At 41.7% G+C, this 24,596-nt stretch overlaps 1 protein-coding gene across 3 annotated transcripts; it reads left to right on the plus strand.

Annotated features, from left to right (window-relative positions):
- Nucleotides 1-1,623: 1,623 nt before the first annotated feature.
- ZNF268 (zinc finger protein 268) lies at nucleotides 1,624-24,596 on the plus strand. 3 transcript variants are annotated; one of them, XR_004032106.1, is made up of 7 exons: nucleotides 1,624-1,777; nucleotides 2,097-2,181; nucleotides 8,238-8,438; nucleotides 11,868-11,994; nucleotides 12,287-12,382; nucleotides 19,239-21,901; nucleotides 23,773-24,596. XR_004032106.1 is itself a non-coding variant. In XM_003281793.4 (6 exons), exons 2-6 carry the CDS (start codon nucleotides 2,149-2,151, stop codon nucleotides 21,623-21,625), a joined length of 2,844 nt encoding a protein of 947 aa, XP_003281841.2. In that variant the 5' UTR covers nucleotides 1,624-1,777; nucleotides 2,097-2,148; the 3' UTR covers nucleotides 21,626-24,141. The 3 variants fall into 3 exon arrangements, 2 of the variants coding, with proteins under 2 accessions (XP_003281841.2, XP_030677618.1); XM_003281793.4 differs by having other exon boundaries at nucleotides 19,239-24,141; XM_030821758.1 differs by lacking the exons at nucleotides 1,624-1,777; nucleotides 2,097-2,181; nucleotides 8,238-8,438; nucleotides 11,868-11,994; nucleotides 12,287-12,382 and adding an exon at nucleotides 13,830-13,935 and having other exon boundaries at nucleotides 19,239-24,141.

Raw genomic sequence — 24,596 nt, forward strand, 5'->3', positions numbered from 1 at the left:
ACTGCACTCCAGCCTGGGTAACAAGAGCAAAACTCCGTCTCAAAAAATAAAATAAAATAATAAAAATAAAAAGACAAAAAAGATGTTGGTGAGGATGTGGAGAAAAGGAAACTCCTATACACTGTTGGTGAGAAAGTAAAATTAGTATAACCTATGGAAAACAGTGTGGAGAATTCTCAAAGAACTAAAAATAGAATTACCATTTGATAAAGCTATCCTGTTACTGAGTATCTACCCAAGGGAAATCATTAGATATAAAAAAAAAATACCTGCACTCATAAGTTTATCCCAGCACTATTCACAATATCACAGGTATGGAATCAACCTAAATGTCCATGAATGGATGAATAAAGAAAATGTGTTATATATACACAACAGAATAGTATTCAGCCATAAGAAAGAATGAAATTGTCTTTTGCAGCATCATGGATGGAACTAGTGGCCACTATCTTCAGTGAAACAACTCAGGCACAGAAAGAAAAATACATGTTTTCACTTTAAGTATGAGCTAAAGGATATGTACACATGGATGTAGAGTGTGGGATGACAGACAATGAAGACTCAAAAGGTGTGGGGGAGTTTCAGGGATAATGATAAATTACCTAACTGGTACAATGCATATAACGTACAAGAGGACATGGATACCTTAAAAGCCTTGACATCACCATACACAATTGATGCATGTAACAAAATTACACTTGCACCTCATAAATTTATAAAAGTTTTTAAAAGCCAAAAACAAAAGAATTGTAGAAAACTTGTATCTGCCTCTGTGAATGTCACCTCTTCCTAATACATAAGATGAATAATGATTAGTGGATATTTTCGGTTGGTGCAAAAGTAAGTAATTGCGGCTTTTGCCATTAAAGCCGCAATTACTTTTGTACCAGCCTAATAATTCTTTTTGTATAATGAAATGTGTTGACATTTGGAAGATTCGCAAAGCTCAGTAAACCGATATTTTCCAACTGGCCAATGCACGATGTTACGAAATCATGCGTGATAAAAGAATCCATTCAAAGTGCAATGTAGACCAACGGATTTTATGTAATAGAGTAGAAAAAGTTCATCTACATGGTTTCAGATTGTACACTAACAAAACTATTCCTTGTTCGACTTGTATCTTTATATACTTTAACAAAAACAACATATGCAACAGATTAAACATAGAAGCAGATATGAGAATCCAGCTTTCTAATAAGTCAGAAAAGAGTTAAACAAAAAACGAAGCCACTCCTTACTAAATTTTTTTCTTTTGTAAAATATATGTAATTTTCATTAAAATATTATTTATGTTAACACGTAATAGGAATTTTATGAATCTTTGTTATTAAAGTGTAAAGCAAAATAAGAATTTTACCATTTCAGTAAAGCAGGGACTAGAACACTTGTAACCTAATTTACATCCCTCCAACCATTGAGCCATTGGTGTCAAGCATTTTAATTCTCTTTATAATTTAAAACCTGCAAGTGCGGGAGCTCAGGGACCGGGGCAGGAGGGCCTGAGCTACCGGGTCACCTTAGCACGCCCCCTCCCGGTGGCCCTTGGCCGGATCCCTCCGGCACGGGAGTAACTCCTCGCAGAGGCCTCTGGGAGATGTAGTTTTTTGCCTTCGACTCTTAATGACGCAATTCCTGTGCGACATTCTTAACGGCCGCCATTGCTCCGCGCCGATGGCGAGAGCCTTGTTCCGCAGATAGCGTTCATCACCCGTCGTGGTCAACGGGCCAGCCGAGTCTGGAGTGGTTGCGAACCCTTGTGGCTGCAGATCCGGAGGTGGAGGCAGTACCCCGGACTCTATCCTGCTGCCCCTTCAGGGTTTGGAGGAGCCGGAGCTGCGAAATTCCTCCGGTTTCAAGGCGGCGGGACGGGACAGAATTAATCTGCCTTAACTCTGTCCTGCTGCAGACCCGGGGCGGTTGCCTGACCCTAATCTGTGTGTTGGTGAGGGGGTGGAGATGGTGAATCCCGTGGCTGTGGGAGGGAAGGAGCCTCAGCTCCGAGAATGGCAGGCAGCCCTGCTGCCTCGGACCCTCCCCCTCTGAGTTTGGAGACTGCTGGGAGACCTCTTTCTTCACTGTGCTCTCTTCTATAGCATCCCTCGCGTCCTGTCACCTGCAGCGAGGCACACAAAACTGACCATAGCGATGGCCACCAGGGTCCGGACAGCTTCTATTTGGGTGAGTAGGGGTTTTCTTTCATTCTTGAAAAGCTCCCTGAATGCCAACGTGTGCACACTCCATCTATTCCAGAGTCTGAATTTGCCAGGAGCTTTCTCACCCCACCGCTCTTGTAGGCAACTGGATTGTCGTTTAGAGCATGTTAGACTTTCCAGAAATGCTTTTTGTCATCTGACTTACTTTTTTTCTCCTTTCATCAGTCTTTTTTCTAACAACTTTGTACGCTGAACTTTTGAGTTAAACAAGGGATACTCACCCATCTTTCAGTTTTTTCAGCCTTTATTTACTGAGGGTCTTCTGTATCTGGGATCTTGGAACCTTATTTTGGAAATTACAAACTTTTTTATTCACTTGTTCAACATTTTTGTTTATTGCATTTTGTTTGCTGGACCCTGGGGCAGGTGCTAAAAATGCAAAGATGGGTTGCTCATCATCCCTGTCTTGAAGAACAGTGGTCTAGGAATGGTGGATAAGAAAGACACAATGACAAGTTAATGAGTGCTCTGGGAGCAGGTTGTGGAAATACACGGGGGCATGCAGAAATGGGTCAGTTTTGGAAGTAAGGACACCCCCAACCCCTTACTCCCAAATGCTTCAATGATTAAGAGATTCTTAAACTTAGGTTTGAAAGATAACAAACCTAAAGTAGACAAAGGATTAAAACCAGCCTAGGAAAAAGAATTAACGTGCAAATTTGAGAGGCTTGAAACGACCTTATGTGGTGAACTTTGGGCACTTTAGGGTTGCTGAAATGTAGAGTTTAATGGTGATAGTAGAGGTGTGTATTAAAAAATGAGGCTAGAGCCGTAGGCCTAAGATCATAGAGGGCTTTGAGGACCTCATTAAAAACTTGGATTGTATCATATAGGGCAGGCGGTCCCCAACCCCCACGCTTCAGACTGGTACCAGTCTGTGGCCTGTTAGGAACTGGGGTGCATGGCAGGAGGCGAGTGGTGGGTTAGTGAGCATGACTGCCGGAGCCCCGCCTCCCATCAGAGGCTGCATTAGCTTCTCATAGCACAAACCGTGTTGTGAACTGCACATGCGAAAGATCTAGATTGTGCACTTCTTATGGGACTCTAACTAATGCCTGATGATCTGAAGTGGAACAGTTTCATCCAGAAGCCATCGCCACCCCCCACTGCCCGTCCGTGGAAAAATTGTCCTCCACAAAACTGGTCTCTGATTGGGGACCGTTGGTATAGGGGAAGGAGTTTACTTATTGAAGTGTTTTCACAACGGATTTGAGGGTAGAACAGTCTAGTCTGCAGCAGGTAAGAGAATGTAAGGGTTTAAGTAAATTAGTGGTTTTGAGAAAGGAGAGGAGGTGGCTGGGTGCAGTGACTCCCGCCTGTAATCCCAGTTACTCGGGAGGCTGAGACAGGAGAATCGCTCGAACCCAGGAGGCAGAGGTTGCTGTCAGCCGAGATTGCGCCACTGCACTCCGGCCTGGGCGACAGAGCAAGACTCTGTCTCAAAAAAAAAAAAAAGAGGAGGTAAAGATAAAGAGGCAGAAGAAATTAGATTTCGTAACTAGCTGGGTGCAGTGCTAAGAGAGGCAGAAAAGCCAGGGATGACAACTGGAGTTCTACTCTGTGGGCCTGGTGGTTGGGAGTGTCACCATTTGCTGAGTAAGGGAAGACTGTCAGAATTGTGATTGGTAGAGGGGGAAGATTTCAGTTTTATATGGATTGGCTTTTCTAGGTAGAGGTTGCTAGTGGGCAGGTGGGCAGGCATGTGTCTCAAGAGAAAGGTCTGGATGAGGTTGCACAAATTAGGTGTGGCCAAAGTAGCTCAGGGAGAATATGTACCATAAGAAGAGAACTGGGGACAGTGGTCAGAGAAATGACAAGAGAAAGCAGGGGAAGAGGTGTTGGAGACTGAGATGGAACCCAAGAAAAGTGAGACAAAATAGAGACATGTAATTCACACTTAAAGAAAAGGAAAGCTCAAAAATGCTTGTCAAGTGACATGTATGAGGGAGATCAAGTAATATTAGATCATTGTGTTAGTCTGTGCTGCTGTAACAAAATATCACAGACTGAGGAACTTATAACATACTACTTTCTCGCAATTCTGGAGGCTGAGAAGTTGAAGATCAAGGTGCTGGTAAATTTGGTATCTGATGAGGGCTGCTCTCTGTTTTCCTTTTTTTTGAGACAGAGTCTCTCTCTGTCCCCAGGGTGGAGTACAGTGGCACAATCTTGGCTCACTGCAACCTCTGCCTCCCGGGTTCAAGTGATTCTTCTGCCTCAGCCTGCCAAATAGCTAGGACTATAGGCATGTGCCACCACGCCTAGCTAATTTTTTTTTTTTTTTGTATTTTTAGTAGAGACGGGGTTTCACCATGTTGGCCACAATGGTCTCGTTCTCCTGACCTTGCAATCCACCTGTGTCAGCATCCCAGAGTGCTGGGATTACAGGCGTGAGCCACCGCACTCGGCTGTGCTCTCTGCCTTTAAGATGGCACTTTCTTGCTACATCCTTACATGGTGGAAGGGGGCAAAAAGGGAAGAATGCTGTGTCCTCACATGGCCAAAGAGATGGAAGGGCCACGTGGCTCTCTGAACCCTCTTTTAAGAGGGTATTGGCTGGGTATGGTGGCTCACGCTTGTAAGCCCAGCACTTTTGGAGGCTGAGTCGGGCAGATCACGAGGTCAGGAGATTGAGACCACGGTGAAACCCTGTCTCTACTAAAAATACAAAAAATTAGCCGGGCGTGGTGGCGGGCCCCTGTAGTCCCAGCTACTCAGAGAGGCTGAGGCAGGAGAATGGCGTGAACCCGGGAGGCGGAGCTTGCAGTGAGCCGAGATTGCGCCACCGCACTCCAGCCTGGGCGACAGCGTGAGACTCCGTCTCAAAAAAAAAAAAAAAAAAAAAAAAAGAGGGTATTAATCCCATCCCTGAAGGAGAGCCCTCATGACTTAATCACTAGTAAAAGTCCCCACCTGTCTGTTTATTTATTTATTTGAGACTGAGTCTCGCTCTGTCTCCCAGGCTGGAGTGCAGTGGCAATCTCTGCTCACCACAGCCTCTGCTTCCCGAGTTCAAATAATTCTCTTGCCTCAGCCTCCTGAGTAGCTGAGATTACAAGTGTGTGCCATCACACCCAGCTAATTGGCCCCACCTCTTAATACCGCCACAATGGGGTTTCAACATGAATTTTGGAGGGATGCAATCATTCAAACCATAGCAGTCATAAAAACCTAAATTGAATTTAGTGGTGATGGGCTGTGTGTGGTGGGTCACATTTGTAATCCCAGCACTTTGGGAGGCCGAGGCGGGCAGATCACCTGAGGTCAGGAGTTCGAGACCAGCCTGGCCAACATGGCGAAACCCCATCTCTACTAAAAATATGAAAATTAGCCGGGCGTGGTGATGAGCACCTGTAATCCCAGCTACACGGGAGGCTGAGGCGGAAAAATCGCTTGAACCCCAGGAGTAGGAGGTTGCAGTGAGCCGAGATTGCGCCACTGCACTCCAACCTGGCAACAGAGTGAGACTCTGTCTCAAAAAAGAAAGAAAGAAAGAAAGAATGCATGGTGGCTACTTTAGCTTGGGTGCTCAGGGAAGGCCCCCACTAAGGAAGTGACGTCTAAGCTAAGTCTGAGTTACAATAGCAAGCCAGCCTTGGGAAGAGCAGGTAGAAGAGCATCCAGGATGGGAACAGCCAGGGCCAAGGCTGTGAGGCAGGAGAAGTTTGATGCCTTTGTAACCTGGAAGGAAGGACTTTGTGGCTGGGGGTAGGGAGTGAGAGAGGAGAGCAGATGAACACAGGTGGCCAGAGGCCAGATCAGGCTAGGAAACCATGGGGTCCAGGAGAGCGTGTGGTGCTAAGAAAGGGAGCAACATGATCTGCTTAGGATTTCCAGAGACCCTTCTGAGTGCTGAGTGGAGAACAGGTTGTAGGTGGGCAAGAGTAGACACAGAAACCGGGAAACGAGACTGATTAGGTGAGTACAGTGGTTCAGACAAGAGGTAGCAGGGATTTTGTGTAGTGTGGTAGAAATGGAGACACAGGTCAGAGTTGGGGGATGTTTGAAGGTGGAGCCCTCATTTCTAAGAACCAGCATATGCTTTTCATCTTGTTGATTGTCATTTTGTAGTGTGGTTTATTTTCATTAAGTATTCCTGGTTTTGTGTTTTGTTTTGTTTCCTTTTGCCATTTCAACCAAATGTTAATGCTCAGTGTCTACTACGTATGAGGTTCTGTGCTAAACCTTTTATTAGTATTATCACCCTAAAACCTCACAGTAGCCCTAGCCCCAGGTGGTGAATATTGTTATTCTCCTTTGATGGGTAAGGGTACTGAGGCCCAGAAAGGGCTTGTTGGAGACCAGGTGGCACCCCTGGTCAATGTAGACCCAGGACTTGAACCCAGATAGTCTGGCTCTACGTGCATTTTCCTGGCCTGTGTACTCTATTTAGTCTCTGGATGTAGGTTGAGGATTTCTTAAGAGGCAGAGATTCTAGGATCCTAGACCCTGAAATGTAGAGTGAAATGTAGAGTGGGTAGACTGTGCACAGTGTACAGAGAGAAGGCTCTGAGAGATAAGCTGTTGGTCTCCAGGGAAGAATCTTTTTTTTTGGAGACCGAGTCTCACTCTGTCGCCCAGGCTGGAGTGCAGTGGCACTCACTGCAACTTCTGCTTCCCAGGCTCAAGCAATTCTCCTGCCTCAGCCTCCCGAGTAGCTGGGACTACAGGTGTACGCTGTCACGCCTGGCTAATTTTTTTTTTTGTATTTTAGTAGAGACGGGGTTTTACGGTGTTGCCCAGGCTGGTCTTGAACTCCTGAGTTCAGGCAACTCACCCGCCTCAACCTCTCAAAGTTCTGGGATTACAGGCATGAGCCACCGCGCCCAGCCTCCAGGGAATAATCTTAATGTTCGTTAATGGTGAATGATGAAACGTGATGGAATACTATTCAGCAACAAAAGGAACAAACTATTGATATGTGCTATGACAAGCATAAACCTCGAAAGCATTATGCGAAGTGAAAGAAGCCAGACACAAAAGACTACATATTATATGATCCCATTTATATGGCACACACATGCATGTACATATACTTGCAATCCCCCTTCTTTTTTGTAACACAAAAGCTAGCTTTCTGTATGTACTATTCTTTCCCTTGTCATTATCATTAAGAGTATATGTTGATCATTGTATTATACCAATACTGGCACATAGAGGTTGTTCGCTCCCTCTTCCCTATCTCTGTCAGCTTTTACTGGCTGTATAGATGGCCCATAGTGTTTTCAACCAGTTATGTAGTCATAGATATTTGGGTTATAAAAATGCCTCGGTGAACAGCCTTTTCATGTCATTTCATTCATTGTTTCTTTTTCTAATTTTTTATTGCTTTTTTTTTTAGGCTTTCCCCACTTTTCACCTGTGCTACCTTCTAGGTTGTTGGTGCTTTTTTGTGTTCCTCCTGAATTTAATCTTCATTTCTGAATTTTTTTTCCTAATTTATTTATTTATTCTGATATTTCTTATTTCACATTTTCCAGACGTCTAAGCATCTACTTTCTAGGCTCTTTTATTTTTTATATATCTGTCCTTTCAAAGTTTTGTTTTTCTGATTTCTTTTACTTCATTTAAAAATATTATGTTACAATTTTTGTGTGGTCAGATATTTTGGTTATGTTTTTATTGTCTATCAGAGCCTCGTTTGGTTCCTTGTTCCCTCATAATAATGTTGTATGGGTATTCCCACTGCCCTCCCAAACCAGCCTATTAAGACGCCATTTGGTTTGTGGCAGGAAGTCCCTGTTTGGAGGCTAGGATGAGCCAGGGCATTTTTCTCTAGCTTTGCTGTTTGAGGGTCTTGCCTCTATTTTTATCATGCAGTGCTCAAAACTTGACCCGAACTCTTGGTGCTAAGCCTTGTCAGGAAGCCATTTCTTTTCTGCCTCTAACCCTGCATTTCCTGAAGTTAAACCTGCCTTGTTTTCTAATGTGTTTCTCTCACATTTATGTGATGTGACCCCTATTTCCTTTTCCCAAAAGGAAATAATGCTCACTAAAGTAAATTTGCTCTTGAGTCCACAGGTCCCACCTCTCCAAGAACGAAACAGTTCATGGGATAGGATCAGAAAGCTCCAAGGTCAGGAATCCATCTTGGGCCAAGGGACTCCTGGTCTGCAACCTCTCCCTGGAGCACCCAGGCAGAAGCAGAAGAGTCACAGAACAGAGAAAGTCCTAGAGTGGCTGTTTATTTCCCAAGAGCAGCCAAAAATCACCAAGTCCTGGGTGAGCTTCTCATTTGTTTATTCCTGGTGTTTTCTTTATTACTTTTTTTTTTTTTTTAATTGGTGCAGAGAGGGATGGAGATCCTTAGGTCAGAGGGTTAAGTTAATCACTCCTCAGTTCAGTTCAAAACCCCTTTGCTTTTTTTTTTTGAGACAGGGTCTTGCTCTGTCGCCCAGACTGGAGTGCAGTGGTGCAATCATAACTCACTGCAACCTCAAACTCCAGGCTCAAGTGATCCTTCAGCCTCAGCCTCTTGAGTAGCTGGGACAGCAGGCAAGTGCCACCATACCTGGCTGATGTTTTTTATTTTTAGTAGAGAGGAGGTCTCCCTATGTGGCTCAGGCTGGTCATCAACTCTTAAGCTCAAGCAGTCCTCCTGCCTCAGCCTCCCGAGGTGCTGGGATTACAGTCATGAGCCACTGTGCCTGGCCCATGGCCCTTTTATCATCATTGGTTCATGTAAGGTCCTTATCTACCTTTATTTATATATTCTCTTATTTCCTCATACTTAATTTTCATCTCCTTCCCCATCCCCAAAAAGTTATTTTGTATTTTATGTGTATCCTTTTTTTAAAAAAGTGTGTGTTTACAAAGTATGTATTGTTTTGGAAGCTTGTTAGAAATGCAGAATATCAGAGTTCACCTCAATGCTGTTAATATCAGACTCTTCATGTTAATAAGATTCAGTGATTCATGCTCTTTAAAGTTTAAAACAAACTTACCATGAAGCCTATATTCAAATTTTTACCTCAGGTGCTTCTTTTACTTCCAATATTGGCTTGCTTTTTTGCTCTCTTAATGCTTACTTTTGATGAACAGATACTTTTTTTACTGAATCTGGATTGCAGATTTTTAAATTTTATTGCTAATGATTTTTGTGTCCTATTTTTTTCTTATCCTAAGCTCATAAAGATCTTTTTCTTTGTTACTTTATTACTTTACCTTTCACTTTTCGATTTACAGTACCTTTGGGATTGAGTTCAAATCCGTGAACACAGGGTCCCCCCCATTATTGAGATCTTTGATTTTTAAAAGTCAATGTTTATAGTTTTGAGCATACAGATCCTACACAGATATTTTAGATTTATATGTAAGTTCTTTCTGTTTTGTTGTTGCTGTTGTGAACAGTATCAGTGTCTTAATTTCTTTTTTTTTTTTTTGAGATGGAGTCTTGCTCTGTCACTCAGGCTGGAGTGCAGTGGCACAATCTGGGTTCACTGCAGCCTCTGCCTCCGGGGTTCAAGCAGTTCTTCTACCTCAGCCTCCCGAGTAGCTGGGACTACAGGTGTGCACTACCACACCCGGCTAATTTTTGTATTTTTAGTAGAGACAGGGTTTCACCATGTTGGCCAGGCTGGTTTCAAACTCCTGACCCCAAGTGATCCACCTGCCTCGGCCTCCTAAAATGCTGGGAATACAGGTGTGAGCCACGGCACCCAGCTAGTTTCTTAATTTCAAAATCAAATGATTTATTGCTGTTATATAGGCATATAGCCAACTTTTATGTATTGACCATGTATGCTGTGACCTTGCTACATTCACTAGTTAGTTCTAGGAACTTTCTTAGATTTTTTGGTATTTTCTTCATAAACAGTCGTGTCATCTTAATCTTTTCGTTGGCATCCTCAGTTTCCTTACTCTCTGTGAAAAAGGACAGTTTTGTTTCTTTCCAATCTGTATGCTGTTAACTACAAATTTTATTTCTTTAATAGATATATAATTATCAATTAAGCTTCTCTGTTTGTTTTTTTGAGACGGAGTCTCGCTCTGTCGCCTAGGCTGGAGTGCAGTGGCACGATCTCGGCTCACTGTAACTTCTGCTTCCTGGGTTCAAGCAAGTCTCCTGCCTCAGCCTCCTGAGTAGCTAGGACTACAGGCACGTGCCACCATGCCTGGCTAATTTTTTGTATTTTTAGAAGAGAGGGGGTTTCACCATGTTAGCTAGGATGGTCTCGTTCTCCTGACTTTGTGATCCGCCCGCCTCAGCCTCCCAAAATGCTGGGATTACAGGCGTGAACCACAGTGCCTGGCCCAAGTTTATCTGTTTTTGAGTAAATTTGGTAATTTGCGTCTTCCAAGGAATATGTCCTTTTCATCTAACTTATCAAATTTATGTGCATAGAGCAGTTATTCTTTTCATGTCTGTGAGTTCAGTAATGATAACTTCTTTTCATATCTGATACTTGTCATGTGTGTCTTCTATTTTTGCTTTGACGTAAGTTTTCCTTTCATTTGTATAAATGCCTAGGGCGTAGTTGCTGGATTATGTGGTAAGACTGTTTAGATTTGTAAGAAGTTGCCAAACTGGCTTCCAAAGTGACTCTACCACTTTTCATTCCCACCAGCAATGAATAAGAGTTCCTATTGCTCCACATCCTGTCCAGCATTTGGTGGTCAGTTTTTTGGATTTTATCCATTCTAATAGGTGTGTAGTGGTGTCTTACTTTTGTCTGGATTTGCAATTCCCTAATGACATATGGTATTGAGCATGCTTTGTTTGCTCATTTACCATCTGTATATTTTCATGTTTAGGTCTTTTATCCCACAGAGTGGCTGCTATTTATAGCAGTTACCTTTTTAGTCCATAAAGTTTTAATGTGTCTTCTCTTCTGGGTACCGATAGTACCCTTTCACAGATTCCATCTGACACTGTCAGATAGCATTGCTTCCTTCTTCCTTTGTGCCCACGTTGTAATCTGTGTTCTTTTTTCTTAGCTTCTTTGACTTTCAGTTGCATTTGCATATGTAACTTTTCTTCCTTCTGCAGTGCTGAAGGCTTCTTTGTGGCAGGACTCTATTTCATTCATGTTTATATTCCCGGACATAGAGGTTGGTAACTGTATTGCAGATGTAGGAGTGATCAGTCGAACTTGTTTGCCTGACTGTCCTGCCTTTAGTACTGAAGGTCCCATATCTGAGCACCCTTGTATAGATGGTTTCTAGGATAGCTTAAAACTTTAAAGAGGCCGGGTGCGGTGGCTCACGCCTGTAATCCTAGCACTTTGGGAGGCCGAGACGGGCGGATCACGAGGTCAGGAGATCAAGACCATCCTGGCTAACACGGTGAAACCCCATCTCTACTAAAAATGCAAAAAAATCAGCCGGGCGTGATGGTGGGCGCCTATAGTCCCAGCTACTCGGGAGGCTGAGGCAGGAGAATAGTGTGAACCCGGGAGGCGTAGCTTGCAGTGAGCCAAGATCACACCACTGCACTCCAGCCTGGGCAACAGAGTGAGACTCCGTCTCAACAAAAAAAAAAAAGAAAAGAAAAGAAAAAGAAAGATGACTGATTTAATGCACATTGATGCATGTTTTCAATACAATTTTTGTTCTCACAAAGTTAAACATAAATAATGGACACCCTAAACAGCTAGTTTTCCACAAACCTAGTAAAATAACTTGAGATTGGATGAGAATATTGTATTTCAGGGACCTTTGTCATTCATGGATGTATTTGTGGATTTTACCTGGGAGGAGTGGCTGCTGCTAGACCCAGCACAGAAGTGCCTGTACAGGAGTGTGATGTTGGAGAACTATAGCAACCTGGTGTCCCTAGGTAAGTGCGGCCTCCCTGAGGAAGGAGTGTGCTCGATCTCCAGGCTTCTTCTTGGTTGCTGAAAACTGGAGGCCTTCTGTGAAATACTTAGTGATTTTGGACTTAGATTTTAAGGCCAGATTTTCTTAGTTCCCTATTGGCAGCAGAGTATGCCAGTTGAATGGTCTTTACTTTGCCAAATTGCAAAAAGGCAGCTTCATCATGCTACCTCCAAATCAAATCTTTGCCATTCTTCAGAATCTCTGAATCTCAAGCTGTTTGTTCCAGGCTGTCTGTGATTTTCCATTTATAGGGTATCAACACACCAAACCTGATGTCATCTTCAAGTTGGAACAAGGAGAAGAGCTGTGTATGGTACAGGCCCAAGTTCCAAATCAGTCCTGTCCAAGTGAGTGATGGAGACAAATCTTTTCCTCTTTATTCAGAATTAGCATGAATTCCAATGTGGTGTGCTTCTCGTTTGTACTTTGCCTCATGTATTACCATGTGCTGTTTTTTTTTTTTTTTTTTTTTGAGACAGAGTTTCACTTTGTTGCCCAGGCTGGAGTGCAGTGGTGTGATCTCGGCTCGCTGCATCCTCTGCCTCCTGGGTTCAAGCAATTCTTCCGTGTCAGCCTCCTGAGTAGCTGGGATTATAGTTGTGCGCCACCATGCCCGGCTAATTTTTATATTTTTAGTAGAGATGGGGTTTTGCCATGTTGGCCAGTCTAGTCTCAAACTCCTGACCTCAGGTGATCCTCCTGCCTTAGCCTCCTAAAGTGCTGGGTTTACAGGTGTGAGCCACCATGCCCGGCCTTACCATCCACTCTTAATCTTCTTGTTGGCATCCTTATTTCCCTCGTTACTCTATCTTGGTGATAGACTCATTTCATTATGCATTTTAGCAAGCCTTTCCTCTTTCCTTCACTTGATGTGACTCTCACGCTCCTTCTCTTTCCTTTCTATATTTTGAAAATTACATTTAAATCCATTACACATAAATTCAACAACCACAGTCCCATCTTCCTTCTTTTTGAAACCTGTTAGTAGATTCTACCCCTTTTGTGCTTCTCTATGCTAATGGCTTTTTTTTTTTTTTTTTTTTGAGACGGAGTCCTGCTCTGTTGCCCAGGCTGGAGTGCAGTGGCGCGATCTCGGCTCACTGCAAGCTCCACCTCCCAGGTTCACGCCATTCTCCTGCCTCAGCCTTCCAAGTAGCTGGGACTACAGGCGCCCGCCACCACGCCCGGCTAATTTCTTGTATTTTTTTGTAGAGACAGGGTTTCACCACGTTAGCCAGGATGGTCTCGATCTCCTGACTTTGTGATCCGCTCACCTCGGCCTCCCAAAGTGCTGGGATTACAGGTGTCAGGCACCGTGCCTGGCCTTGCTAATGGCTTTAACATTATCACTCTGTACCTTCTGAGCACATTCCTTTGTCATTTGATAGTGTCCATGATCCTGCAGTGACACCTGTTGATCCTGCTCCTGTGCTGCATGACCGAGCACTTTTTCCCTTCATGTTCTACTGGGCTTCTCTTGCTCTTCTGAATCCAAGGGGTCTTTATTCTTCATTTCTCTCATATATTGTAACTTTTAAAAGACATACATGTTAGCCGAGCATAGTGGTGTGCACCTGTTGTCCCACCTCCTTGGGAGGCTGAGGTGGGAGGATTGCTTGAGCCCACGAATTTGATGCTGCAGTGAACTATGGTTGTGCCACTAGACTCTGGCCTGGGTGATAGTGAGATCTCGTCTCAAAAAAAGAAGACTTCTGTCTGAGTCCATTTGTGTTGCTATAATAAAATACTATAGACTAGGTTATTTTATAAAGCACAGAAATTTATTTCTCACAGTTTTGAAGGCTGGAAAGTCCAAAGCCAAGGTGCTGGCAGGTTTGGTGTCTGGTGAGGGCCTGCCCTGTGCTTCCAAGATGACACCTTGTTGCTGCATCCTCTGGAGGTGAGGAACACTGTGGGACAGAAAGAGGGGCAAAAAAGGCCTAAGATTGTTCCCTCAAGCCCTTTTAGAAACCACTAATCCATTCATGAGGGCACAACTTAATCTTCTCTTAATACCACCACAATGGGGATTAAGTTTCAACATGAGTTTTAGAGGGGACACATTCAAACCTTAACAACTTCCATTTGGAAGATTTAAGCTCTTTTCCTCTACTGGTAATTGATAGCCACACTGATCTTTTATCTGCCCTTTGGTCCTGGTTTTTATTGTTTCACTGGCATCTTCCTTCTACCACTCCCTGGCCTCGTTTTCAGAAACTGGAATCGTCTCTCCCACTGCTCCATAGCCTTCTTCTCTTTGTTTATCCTGTTTTTTAAATTTTAAGTTTTTTTTCCTAACATTGGGGAAGTCAGCTTGAATTTCCTTTCTGTGCAGGGCTCCCTTACTAATTTTGGTACAGTGTGTTAGCATTTTGTTCCTTTAAAAAGAGGTCTTTTAAAACCCTCATCGTCTCAATTCCCACTCAAAATGAGGCCAGTATTATCATGTCTGGGTTGTATTTAGCTAAATTTATTCATTTTACTCTTTTTATACTAATTCATCTACGATGTTACTGTCAGATATATTTCCCTGAACACCCCATTTATTCTATCACTAGCATGACAGCATAAATCAACAGTTAGTCCTTGCATTACTAGGATTGTTTTAGCTGCAGTTGTTGGTCAATCCCAGACCAACTAATTTAAGCAGAAGTGATTTATTATTGCACATCACAAAAGGTCCTGAATTGGGACAGCTCCAGGATCAACTAAGTGATTGACTCACTCACTCACCAAGGGTGCATCTAGGTATGTTGGCATTTTCCTTAGGTTATCTTCTTTAATGGTCCTCAGATGGCTCTTGCAGTTCTAGTTGATGCCTGTGGATATACCAGTGGCCAATGAAATAAAAAGGGCTGTTTCTTCACACATGAGTCTGTCAGACAGGAAAACTCATCCCAGGAAGTCCCAAGCAGACTGATCATGTTCAACAGGCTAAATTTTTGTCAAATGCCCCTGTCTGAGGAAGGCTCTGGAAAGGGAAATGGGGCTATCTCTGTTGGCTCAGATAAATTATGCTTTACCTTTTGGAAGCGGGACTGGGGATAGAAATGGGTCCTCACTTCCCTGACTGAAGCACATCACCCAGATGGAGGTGGAAAAAAATCAGGTTACTGCCAGCCAGGAACAGGGCAGAAGAACTACTGTGTAAGCAGCACTGTCTGCCTTCACCTTCCTTGGCCAGGCAGCGCCTGTCACGCCCTTCTTCCCAGCCATGCATCTTCAGATATTTGCTGCAACCCATACGTTGGTTCTTGTACTACATTAATACAAGTCTAGGATCCTGTTCACAGTTAGAGCTGGGAGTAGTTCTTTATGGTCTATAGACCTATAATTAAAGATAAATTAAACACATCCAGCCATCCAAAGGTAGAGGGATAGAGACAAGTCTACGGTCCCCCAGTTCCAGGAGGGCAGCAGCAGTGAACACCACATGGTAGCCCTGGTTTACACTGTTGGCCTTGTCAGAATTTCTTTCTGTGGCAGTGAAATAAGCTACTTGGTGAACCTTTGTTTCTGCGCTCCAAGCATAAGTTCCTTTTCCATCATCATTTGTGATTAAACTCAAGATGGTCATTGGGGAGACTGCTTTTGTGTAGCTTCAGAATCTCAATTCTCTTGGTGTATATTTGGGTTTCCAGTAATTGCCTTTGGACCCGAGCCAGGAAACATATTTAATATGGTCTTGAATCATGTTTAAATAATCTCCAAGCTTAAGAATGCCTGATCATGTTCAACAGGCTAAATGTTTTACAGGAACCATGTGCCAGGTGCAGTGGCACATGTCTGTGATCCCAGCAGTTTGGGAGGCCAAGGTGAGAGGATCACTTGAGGCCAGGAGCTTAAGACCAGCTTGGGAAACATAGTGAGACCCCAGCTTTACCAAAAATTTTAAAAAATTAGGTGGTCATGATGGCTGTTGCCAGTAGTCCCAGCTACTTGGGATGCTGAGGTTGGAGGATCAGTTGAGTCTGGGAGGTTGAAGATGCAGTGAGCAACGATTGCACCACTGCACTTGAATCTGGGTGACAGAGAGGGATCCTGTCTCTTTTTTGTTTTTGTTTTTTTTTTGAGATGGAGTCTCGCTCTGTTGCCTAGGCTGGAGTGCAGTGGTGTGATCTCGGCTCACTGCAACCTCCACCTCCCAGGTTCAAGCAATTCTCCTGCCTCCCCCTTCCAAGTAGCTGGGATTACAGGTACGCACCACCACACCTGGCTAATTTTTGTATTTTTAGACAGGGTTTCACCATGTTGGCCAGGCTGGTCTCTAACTCCTGACCTCAGGTGATCCACCCGCCTCGGCCTCCCAAGGTGCTGGGATTACAAGCATGAGCCACCATGCCCAGCCAACCCTGTCTCTTAAAAAAAAAAAAAAAAAAAGGCCAGGCGTGGTGGCTCATGCCTGTAATCCCAGCACTTTGGGAGGCTGAGGTGGGCAGATCATGAGGTCAAGAGATCAAGACTATCCTGGCCAACATGGTGAAACCCCATCTCTACTAAAAATACAAAAATTAGCTGGGCATGGTGATGCATGCCTGTAATCCCAGCTACTCGGGAGGCTGAGGCAGGAGAATTGCTTGAACCTGGGGGGCGGAGATTGTAGTGAGCCGAGATCACAACACTGCACTCCAGCCTGGCGACAGAGACTCCATCTAAAAAAAAAAACAAACAAAAAAAACCTGTCTTTTACTTTCTGGGTTTGGTATTCCCTGATTTTTTCAATTCTTTGAACTCTACCTTGAGGTGTCAAGTATAATCCTGTTTTTGCCATTATTGTTACAAAGAGCATGCTGTAGAGAAGAAACATTAGATTTCAGATGATGAAAGCAGAGATACAGGAACCAAGCAAAGATAAGGATGGGTGTGTTACCAGCATCAGAAGGAATGGAAGGATAAAGTACAGGGTTTGATAGTTAGGATGGCTTCAGTATGCATGAACTATGAAAGTCTACCAAAAAAATAGTGACAGTCAAACACAGGAGCAAATCTGATTCTAGGGCACAGAGTAATTATTCACTGGCCTATTTTCATTTTGTTGGGGACAGTTTTTACTATAGGACCATTTAATAATATCACTCCTTCTCAAGCCATTGTGAAAACCAAAAGTGCTCATATTTATTTGTCACTGCATTAACGGAAGATAATGCCTCAGTAGGGAATTGATGTTTGAGGAGATAGAATTTGATGGTTGTATACAAAATGAATAAAGAGGGATCAGATTTAATAGGAAAACTACCTGCAGGTTTTCACAGTAAATCTGGAGTGAGATGTTAAGATCCCCTGATCTGCTCTGCTTTCTTTTAATATCCTTTTCTTTCATTACCCTGGTTAGTATGTTGTTTTGGGGCATCTGTCTATTTTCTGCTCAACCTCCAGATATTTCCTGTTGTGACAATGGACTTGATCCTTAGTCTTATTTCCTATCTGTTTTCTGTCTTTCCCTTTTTGTTTTTGTGTTCACTCAGCTGTTTGCCTACCCCGTGCCCATTCTTTTCCATGCCTGATAGAGAAAACATCTTCAGTCTCTTTTTAACTCTTGTGGTAGTTGCCTCCATATTTCTAAATAATCAGCTTATTCTGCTACACCTTGGCTTTCTCCCCTAATGATTGCTTAGTATAGAAAGGTGATTTACTTCTCTTTCACTCTCCTCCCTCCATACCTTCCCACCGTATACACACTCATGATGGAGACATGTCTCTTCTCATGTTCCCATGCCTCCATCATTCTGATACAGTTATTTCATATTTCTGGTTAAATCTGTCTTCAGTTTTTATGTTGGTAGGACTGTAATTCCTGTTTATAGGTAAATCATGCAAGTATACAGTGATTTATTTTTGTTTCTAAATTTGTATTTTTTCTGTAGTTAATTTTTTGCTTGTTTAATTTTGTTATCATTAATGTATTCATCACATATTCAATTCCAGACTCTCCTTTCAGTATCTGAATATTCTTGGCTGATACTTTCAGCCAAATTATTAATTGTATTCCTTTTTTCTTCCTAGTGATATTGACTGCTCAGTTTTTCTGACTTGCTTCAGAGTAGCTTAGTTGTTTTTTTTTTTTTTTTTTTGAGACAGAGTCTCGCTGTCGCCCAGGCTAGAGTGCAGTGGCGCGATCTCGGCTCACTGCAGGCTCCGCCCCCCGGGGTTCACGCCATTCTCCTGCCTCAGCCTCCTGAGTAGCTGGGACTACAGGTGCCCGCCACCTCGCCCGGCTAATTTTTTGTATTTTTAGTAGAGACGGGGTTTCACTGTGTTAGCCAGGATAGTCTCGATCTCCTGACCTCGTGATCCGCCCGCCTCGGCCTCCCAAAGTGCTGGGATTACAGGCGTGAGCCACTGCGCGCGGCCAGAGTAGCTTAGTTTTTTTAAGGCCTGCTGTGCAATTTTTATCCTAGGATCTCCTTTTTGATTTTATTTTCTATATCCTCTGTCATTTCTTTTCTTGGAGCAACTCAAGAGTAGCTTCCTGGAAAGGGGTGATACAAACATTGAGACCTGTGCATCTGAAATTGTTTTGACTTTATTCCTCATTGCTCTATTTTCTGTCTTCTAGTTTTCCTAATGAGAAGTCTGATGGCATTCTAATTTTTGTTACATTGTAGAAAGCTTTGTTTTTGTTTCAGTTTTGATTTCTCTGAATGGTTTTAAGAACTGCTTCTTGTCCTGTTAAGGAATGATGTTCCCTCTCGGTTTATTTTTATCCATTTACTAGGTATTGAGATGTTATTCCCAGGAGGACTGGGAAGTAATCTGCATTGTTCTCTGCCATTTCTCCAGAAGTTAGCATAGTGTTTGGCACATAGTAGGTATTTAATTATTTTTTGAATAAATCTAATGTTCATAGATCCCTAATGACATCTTTATATTATCTTCATTGTTCCTTTTGCCTATTTTGCCTTCTTTATCCAATATGCAAAACTTGTAAACTTCTTATCAGTTTACTATGCCTGTCTTCAGTTGGTTTTTCTTTTTCTCAGTACCCAGTAGTTTGAGTGTTTTTATACCTGAGAATTCATTTATATTCAGATCTGATATCTGAAACTAAAAACCTCATGATACGGCATTTCATAGGGAACTTTCTAGTATACCACAATCATGTGATTTATAACATGTGACTAATTGTTCTCATTTCATAGGCAACTTTCTAGTATACCACAATCATGTGATTTATAACATGTGACCAATTATTCTCATTTCTAGACACAGTCTGGAAAATTGATGATCTTATGGATTGGCATCAGGAAAATAAAGACAAGCTGGGAAGTACAGCAAAAAGCTTTGAATGCACTACATTTGGAAAACTATGTCTTCTTAGTACAAAGTATCTTTCAAGACAGAAATCTCATAAATGTGGCACGCATGGAAAGAGTTTGAAATATATAGATTTCACTAGTAATTATGCTAGAAAGAATCCTAATGGGTTTCAGGTACATGGAAAATCATTCTTCCATTCTAAACATGAGCAAACTGTTATTGGAATAAAATACTGTGAAAGCAATGAATCTGGAAAAACTGTCAATAAGAAATCACAACTTATGTGCCAACAAACGTATATGGGTGAAAAACCCTTTGGATGCAGCTATTGTGAGAAAGCCTTCAGCAGCAAGTCATACCTTGTAGTGCATCAGCGAACTCATGCCGAAGAGAAACCCTATGGGTGTAATGAATGTGGGAAAGACTTCAGTAGTAAATCATACCTCATTGTACATCAGAGGATTCATACAGGAGAGAAACTACATGAATGCAGTGAATGCAGGAAAACATTCAGTTTCCATTCACAGCTTGTTATACATCAGAGAATTCACACAGGTGAGAATCTCTGTGAGTGCTGTGAATGTGGGAAAGTCTTCAGTAGGAAAGACCAGCTTGTTTCACACCAGAAAAGTCATTCAGGACAGAAACCATATGTGTGTAATGAATGTGGGAAAGCTTTTGGTTTAAAATCACAGCTCATTATACATGAAAGAATTCATACAGGAGAGAAACCATATGAATGCAATGAATGTCAGAAAGCCTTTAATACAAAGTCAAACCTTATGGTACATCAGAGAACCCATACAGGGGAGAAACCTTATGTTTGTAGTGATTGTGGAAAAGCCTTTACATTCAAGTCACAGCTCATTGTACATCAGGGGATTCACACAGGAGTGAAGCCTTATGGGTGTATTCAGTGTGGTAAAGGATTCAGTTTGAAATCACAGCTCATTGTACATCAGAGAAGTCACACAGGAATGAAACCTTATGTATGCAATGAATGTGGCAAAGCCTTCAGGAGCAAGTCATACCTTATTATACATACAAAGACTCATACAGGAGAAAAACTCCATGAATGCAACGATTGTGGGAAAGCCTTCAGTTTTAAATCACAGCTCATTATACATCAGAGGATTCATACAGGAGAGAACCCCTATGAATGCCATGAATGTGGGAAAACCTTCAGTCGGAAATACCAGCTTATTTCACACCAGAGAACTCATGCAGGAGAGAAGCCTTATGAATGCACTGACTGTGGAAAAGCTTTTGGTTTAAAGTCACAGCTTATTATACACCAGAGAACTCATACAGGGGAGAAACCATTTGAATGTAGTGAGTGTCAGAAAGCCTTTAATACAAAGTCAAACCTGATTGTACATCAGAGAACTCATACAGGAGAGAAACCCTATAGTTGTAACGAATGTGGAAAAGCCTTTACATTCAAATCACAGCTCATTGTACATCAAGGAGTGCACACTGGAGTAAAACCCTATGGATGCAGTCAATGTGAAAAAACCTTTAGTTTGAAGTCCCAGCTCATTGTACATCAGAGAAGTCACACAGGAGTAAAACCATATGGATGCAGTGAGTGTGGGAAAGCCTTCAGGAGCAAGTCATACCTTAGTATACATATGAGAACTCATACAGGAGAGAAACCACATGAGTGCAGGGAATGCGGGAAATCCTTTAGTTTCAATTCACAACTCATTGTGCATCAGAGAATTCACACAGGAGAAAATCCCTATGAATGCAGTGAATGTGGGAAAGCCTTTAATAGGAAAGACCAGCTCATTTCACATCAGCGAACTCATGCGGGGGAAAAGCCTTATGGGTGCAGTGAATGTGGGAAAGCTTTTAGCAGCAAGTCATACCTAATTATACACATGAGAACTCATTCAGGTGAGAAACCATATGAATGTAATGAATGTGGGAAAGCCTTCATTTGGAAGTCACTACTCATTGTACATGAGCGAACTCATGCAGGGGTAAACCCTTATAAATGCAGTCAATGTGAGAAATCCTTTGGTGGGAAATTACGCCTTCTCATACACCAGAGAATGCACACGAGAGAGAAAACATATGTATGCAGTGAGTGTGGAAAAGCCTTCATTAGAAATTCTCAGCTTATTGTACATCAAAGAACTCATTCAGGAGAGAAACCCTATGGGTGCAGTGAATGTGGGAAAACCTTCTCTCAAAAATCAATTCTCAGTGCACATCAGAGAACACATACAGGAGAGAAGCCTTGTAAGTGCACTGAATGTGGGAAAGCCTTTTGTTGGAAGTCACAGCTCATTATGCATCAGAGAACTCATGTAGATGACAAACATTGATAATTTTATGAAACTCTGAAAAGTAAATTCACAAGAGATAGCAACAGAATCATATGTAAAGAGAAACTGTAAGTGGAATCATCTTGTCATCTTCCAGAAAACTCAATACTGAATAGAAACTTTATGAATACACAGCATATGGAAAGGCATCCACAGAAAGCTGTTCTTTACATACATGCAAAAAGATAGTAGACAATACACAGGAAAACTGAGTTTAGTAACCACTCTGAAAATTTTGAGCAGCAAGTCATACCTTTTTTTGAAAAGTTCATACAGGTGAGGAACCATGTTAAACGTTGTAAAGTCATTTTGCTAAATTAGATTCACAAAGAGGAAACTTCATGAACCAGATGAATATAGAATAGACTTCTTTGAAATTCATAGTTTACAGGATTTTAATGAGAGAAATTATTGAGCTAATGAATGGCAGAATTAACAAAATTACAAACATGTATTGGAAGCATATACCTTGGAGGAACCATGCTATAAGGGAAAGTTTAAATCTAGAAATGACAAACCCCTAGGGAAAAAATATATAGGAGTGAACATCCATGAATGTACCAAATAAGCCACAGCTGGACTGTTAACCTCACCTTAGAAGCTTCATTCTAAAAAAAAAAAAAAAAAAAAACCAACCTATTATTATATCTTAATATTAATTTTGAAGAATTATTTCCTTTAGGAATCATTTTAAGAGAAATTTTATTCCAGGTGTTCCAAAATTTCAGGAAAAGATTTGAGAAAATTCTCAATTATAAATAATAAGATACAGATTATTTCAGTGTACAAGCGAATCTAGTAAGGAGGTTAAGAATAAGAAATAACATCCTAGAGTCTACAGGGATATTTAGATATCTTACTGTGTGTACTACATAATATGAATTTTGCAGTTTGGCATTTTACTTGTGAATGCCATATGTGAGACAAAAGTAAGTATTATCTTCCAGAGATTTCTACTCTGCATACCAACATTGTTTCTTTGTGTCTTACCAAATGCAACTTGTTACTAACATATGACTTATTTAAAATGCATTTCCACACTGCAAACATTTTCTAGGGCTATCTTCTGCCCTTTGGAAGCAGTCTTGGCAGGAACCTCTTTAGTTATAGTAATCAATATATGGCACACTTCATGTGTTTGTGTAGCCTGGAACCTATTCTACCTTCACTGGTTAGAACATCTTGATTTCCTCTTAGAGAAACATTCCCTCATGGTGTATGTAGTGCCCAGGACTTGGCATGAGCACTATGGTCAGCTGAGGCTCAGAACTGTACATTGTTAATGGGTTTTCAAGTTCAGAAAAGCAACATGAGCTTTTGTTCTATGGTAGCATCTTGATGTAGTAAGTAGCTATTTCAATAGAGGTTCCCAGAACAGCTTTTGTTACTGTCATTTTCTTAACTTTGTTCACTTGTCTTTTATTTTGAGCTATTGGGTGTGCTTTTAATACATTCTTTATTTGATTGCATTAGCCATTGTGTATCTATTGCATACAGCTTACTAAATCAGACAGCTTCAGAAATGGGTGGTAGAAGAGTAGGCAGAAACTTGCAAGGGTATGTGGATATTTGGAAATCGTTGTTTCCCAAGACAGGGTGGAAGTCTTTCAAGTCTCCATTTATATTCCATGGCAGAAACTTGGCCCATGCTATGAAGTCATGAAATGGATTGTTGGCATCATGTGCTCACTGAGGCTCTGGGGAAATGGATAAGTTGTCATTGAAAAATTTTAAACAGAATTCTGGAGTGTGGTCAAGACGGGACTGCTTTTGATACCCATGTATAACATGGAGAATAATGATCTTAAAACTTCAATTTAAGATTATGTGTCATCAGTGATACTACTTAGTTATATGTAGCTATAGAGTCAGAATGGTGAAAAATTCTGCCAGTTGCTTACTCACAAAATTAGTTTTATTCACTATCTCATCAGGTTTGTTATGTGAGTGGGCATTAATCTGGGAAGAGTGGGACCCTGGCAATTAGATTAGGGCTATCTTGGAGGAGTATGAGGATTCAACACTGCAAATATTTCTGAAACACCTTGTGCTTTGTACTCTATTAGATACCCAAAGAAATTTTCATCCTTGAAGCGGAGGAATTTAATGATTTCTGAACGCCTAACTGTTGTGTTCTGCTTATACAGAATCCAGTCTCAAGATACTTGGGGTGAAGAATGATGATTCACAGAAGGGAAGAGAAATCTTACATAAACAAATAATTGCAGATATTTGCTAAAGTATATCCCCCAGTCTGGGAAATACTGTAAAGGTGTATATTATTATTGATGTACCAAAGAAGACAAATTCATAAGAGAAAGTTTATATTCAGCTTACTACTATCTGGGGTTAGATTTTACTTTGTTGTTTTTTCAGATGCAAATCTACATGCAGCCTTGCCTGGTAGAAGCCAGAAGTGTTGACAGTATTGAGGACAGCACTCAGATACTGTGGGAAAGAATAATACTTGATTAGGACTTAATATTGTTAAAGAAATGAAAATTGTACAAAACAGACATTGAGTTATTGGTTTGTAAATATACCTAGTCCTTCTACCCCAGCCCCAGAAAAGAAAGACATTCCAGAGAATTTTCAGGAATAGTTATTAGTTACAAGGAAAATCCAAGGAAAGATAACCCCAATATTTTACAACTTCCCCATCAAATAGAAATTTAGGAGAAAAAATGACTTGCAAACCATATTTGTGAACATAGGTTTAAAAATCCATATTTGTGAACATAGGTTTAAAAATTCTAAATGGAATTATAGCAAACCAGTGTATAGCTAACAACAAGAAAGTCATGATATTAGGTTTAACAGACTATTAGTGGATCCAGCAGCATCCTTTGTTCATTACCAGCAGAATCACTATTATTTATAATGGCAGTGTGCCCACTTAAAAAGAGATATATGGGGCCGGGCACGGTGGCTCACACTTGTAATCCCAGCACTTTGGGAGGCTGAGATGGTG

This window comes from Nomascus leucogenys, chromosome 10 (assembly GCF_006542625.1).
Source record: "Nomascus leucogenys isolate Asia chromosome 10, Asia_NLE_v1, whole genome shotgun sequence".
NCBI lineage: Eukaryota > Metazoa > Chordata > Mammalia > Primates > Hylobatidae > Nomascus > Nomascus leucogenys.

Coding starts and splice junctions, on each gene's coding strand:
- ZNF268 (XM_003281793.4), top strand. CDS start 2,149: ATGGCCACCAGGGTCCGGACAGCTTCTATTTGG. Junction 2,182..8,237: donor TCCGGACAGCTTCTATTTGG/GTGAGTAGGGGT, acceptor TTGAGTCCACAG/GTCCCACCTCTCCAAGAACG. Junction 8,439..11,867: donor CAAAAATCACCAAGTCCTGG/GTGAGCTTCTCA, acceptor ATTGTATTTCAG/GGACCTTTGTCATTCATGGA.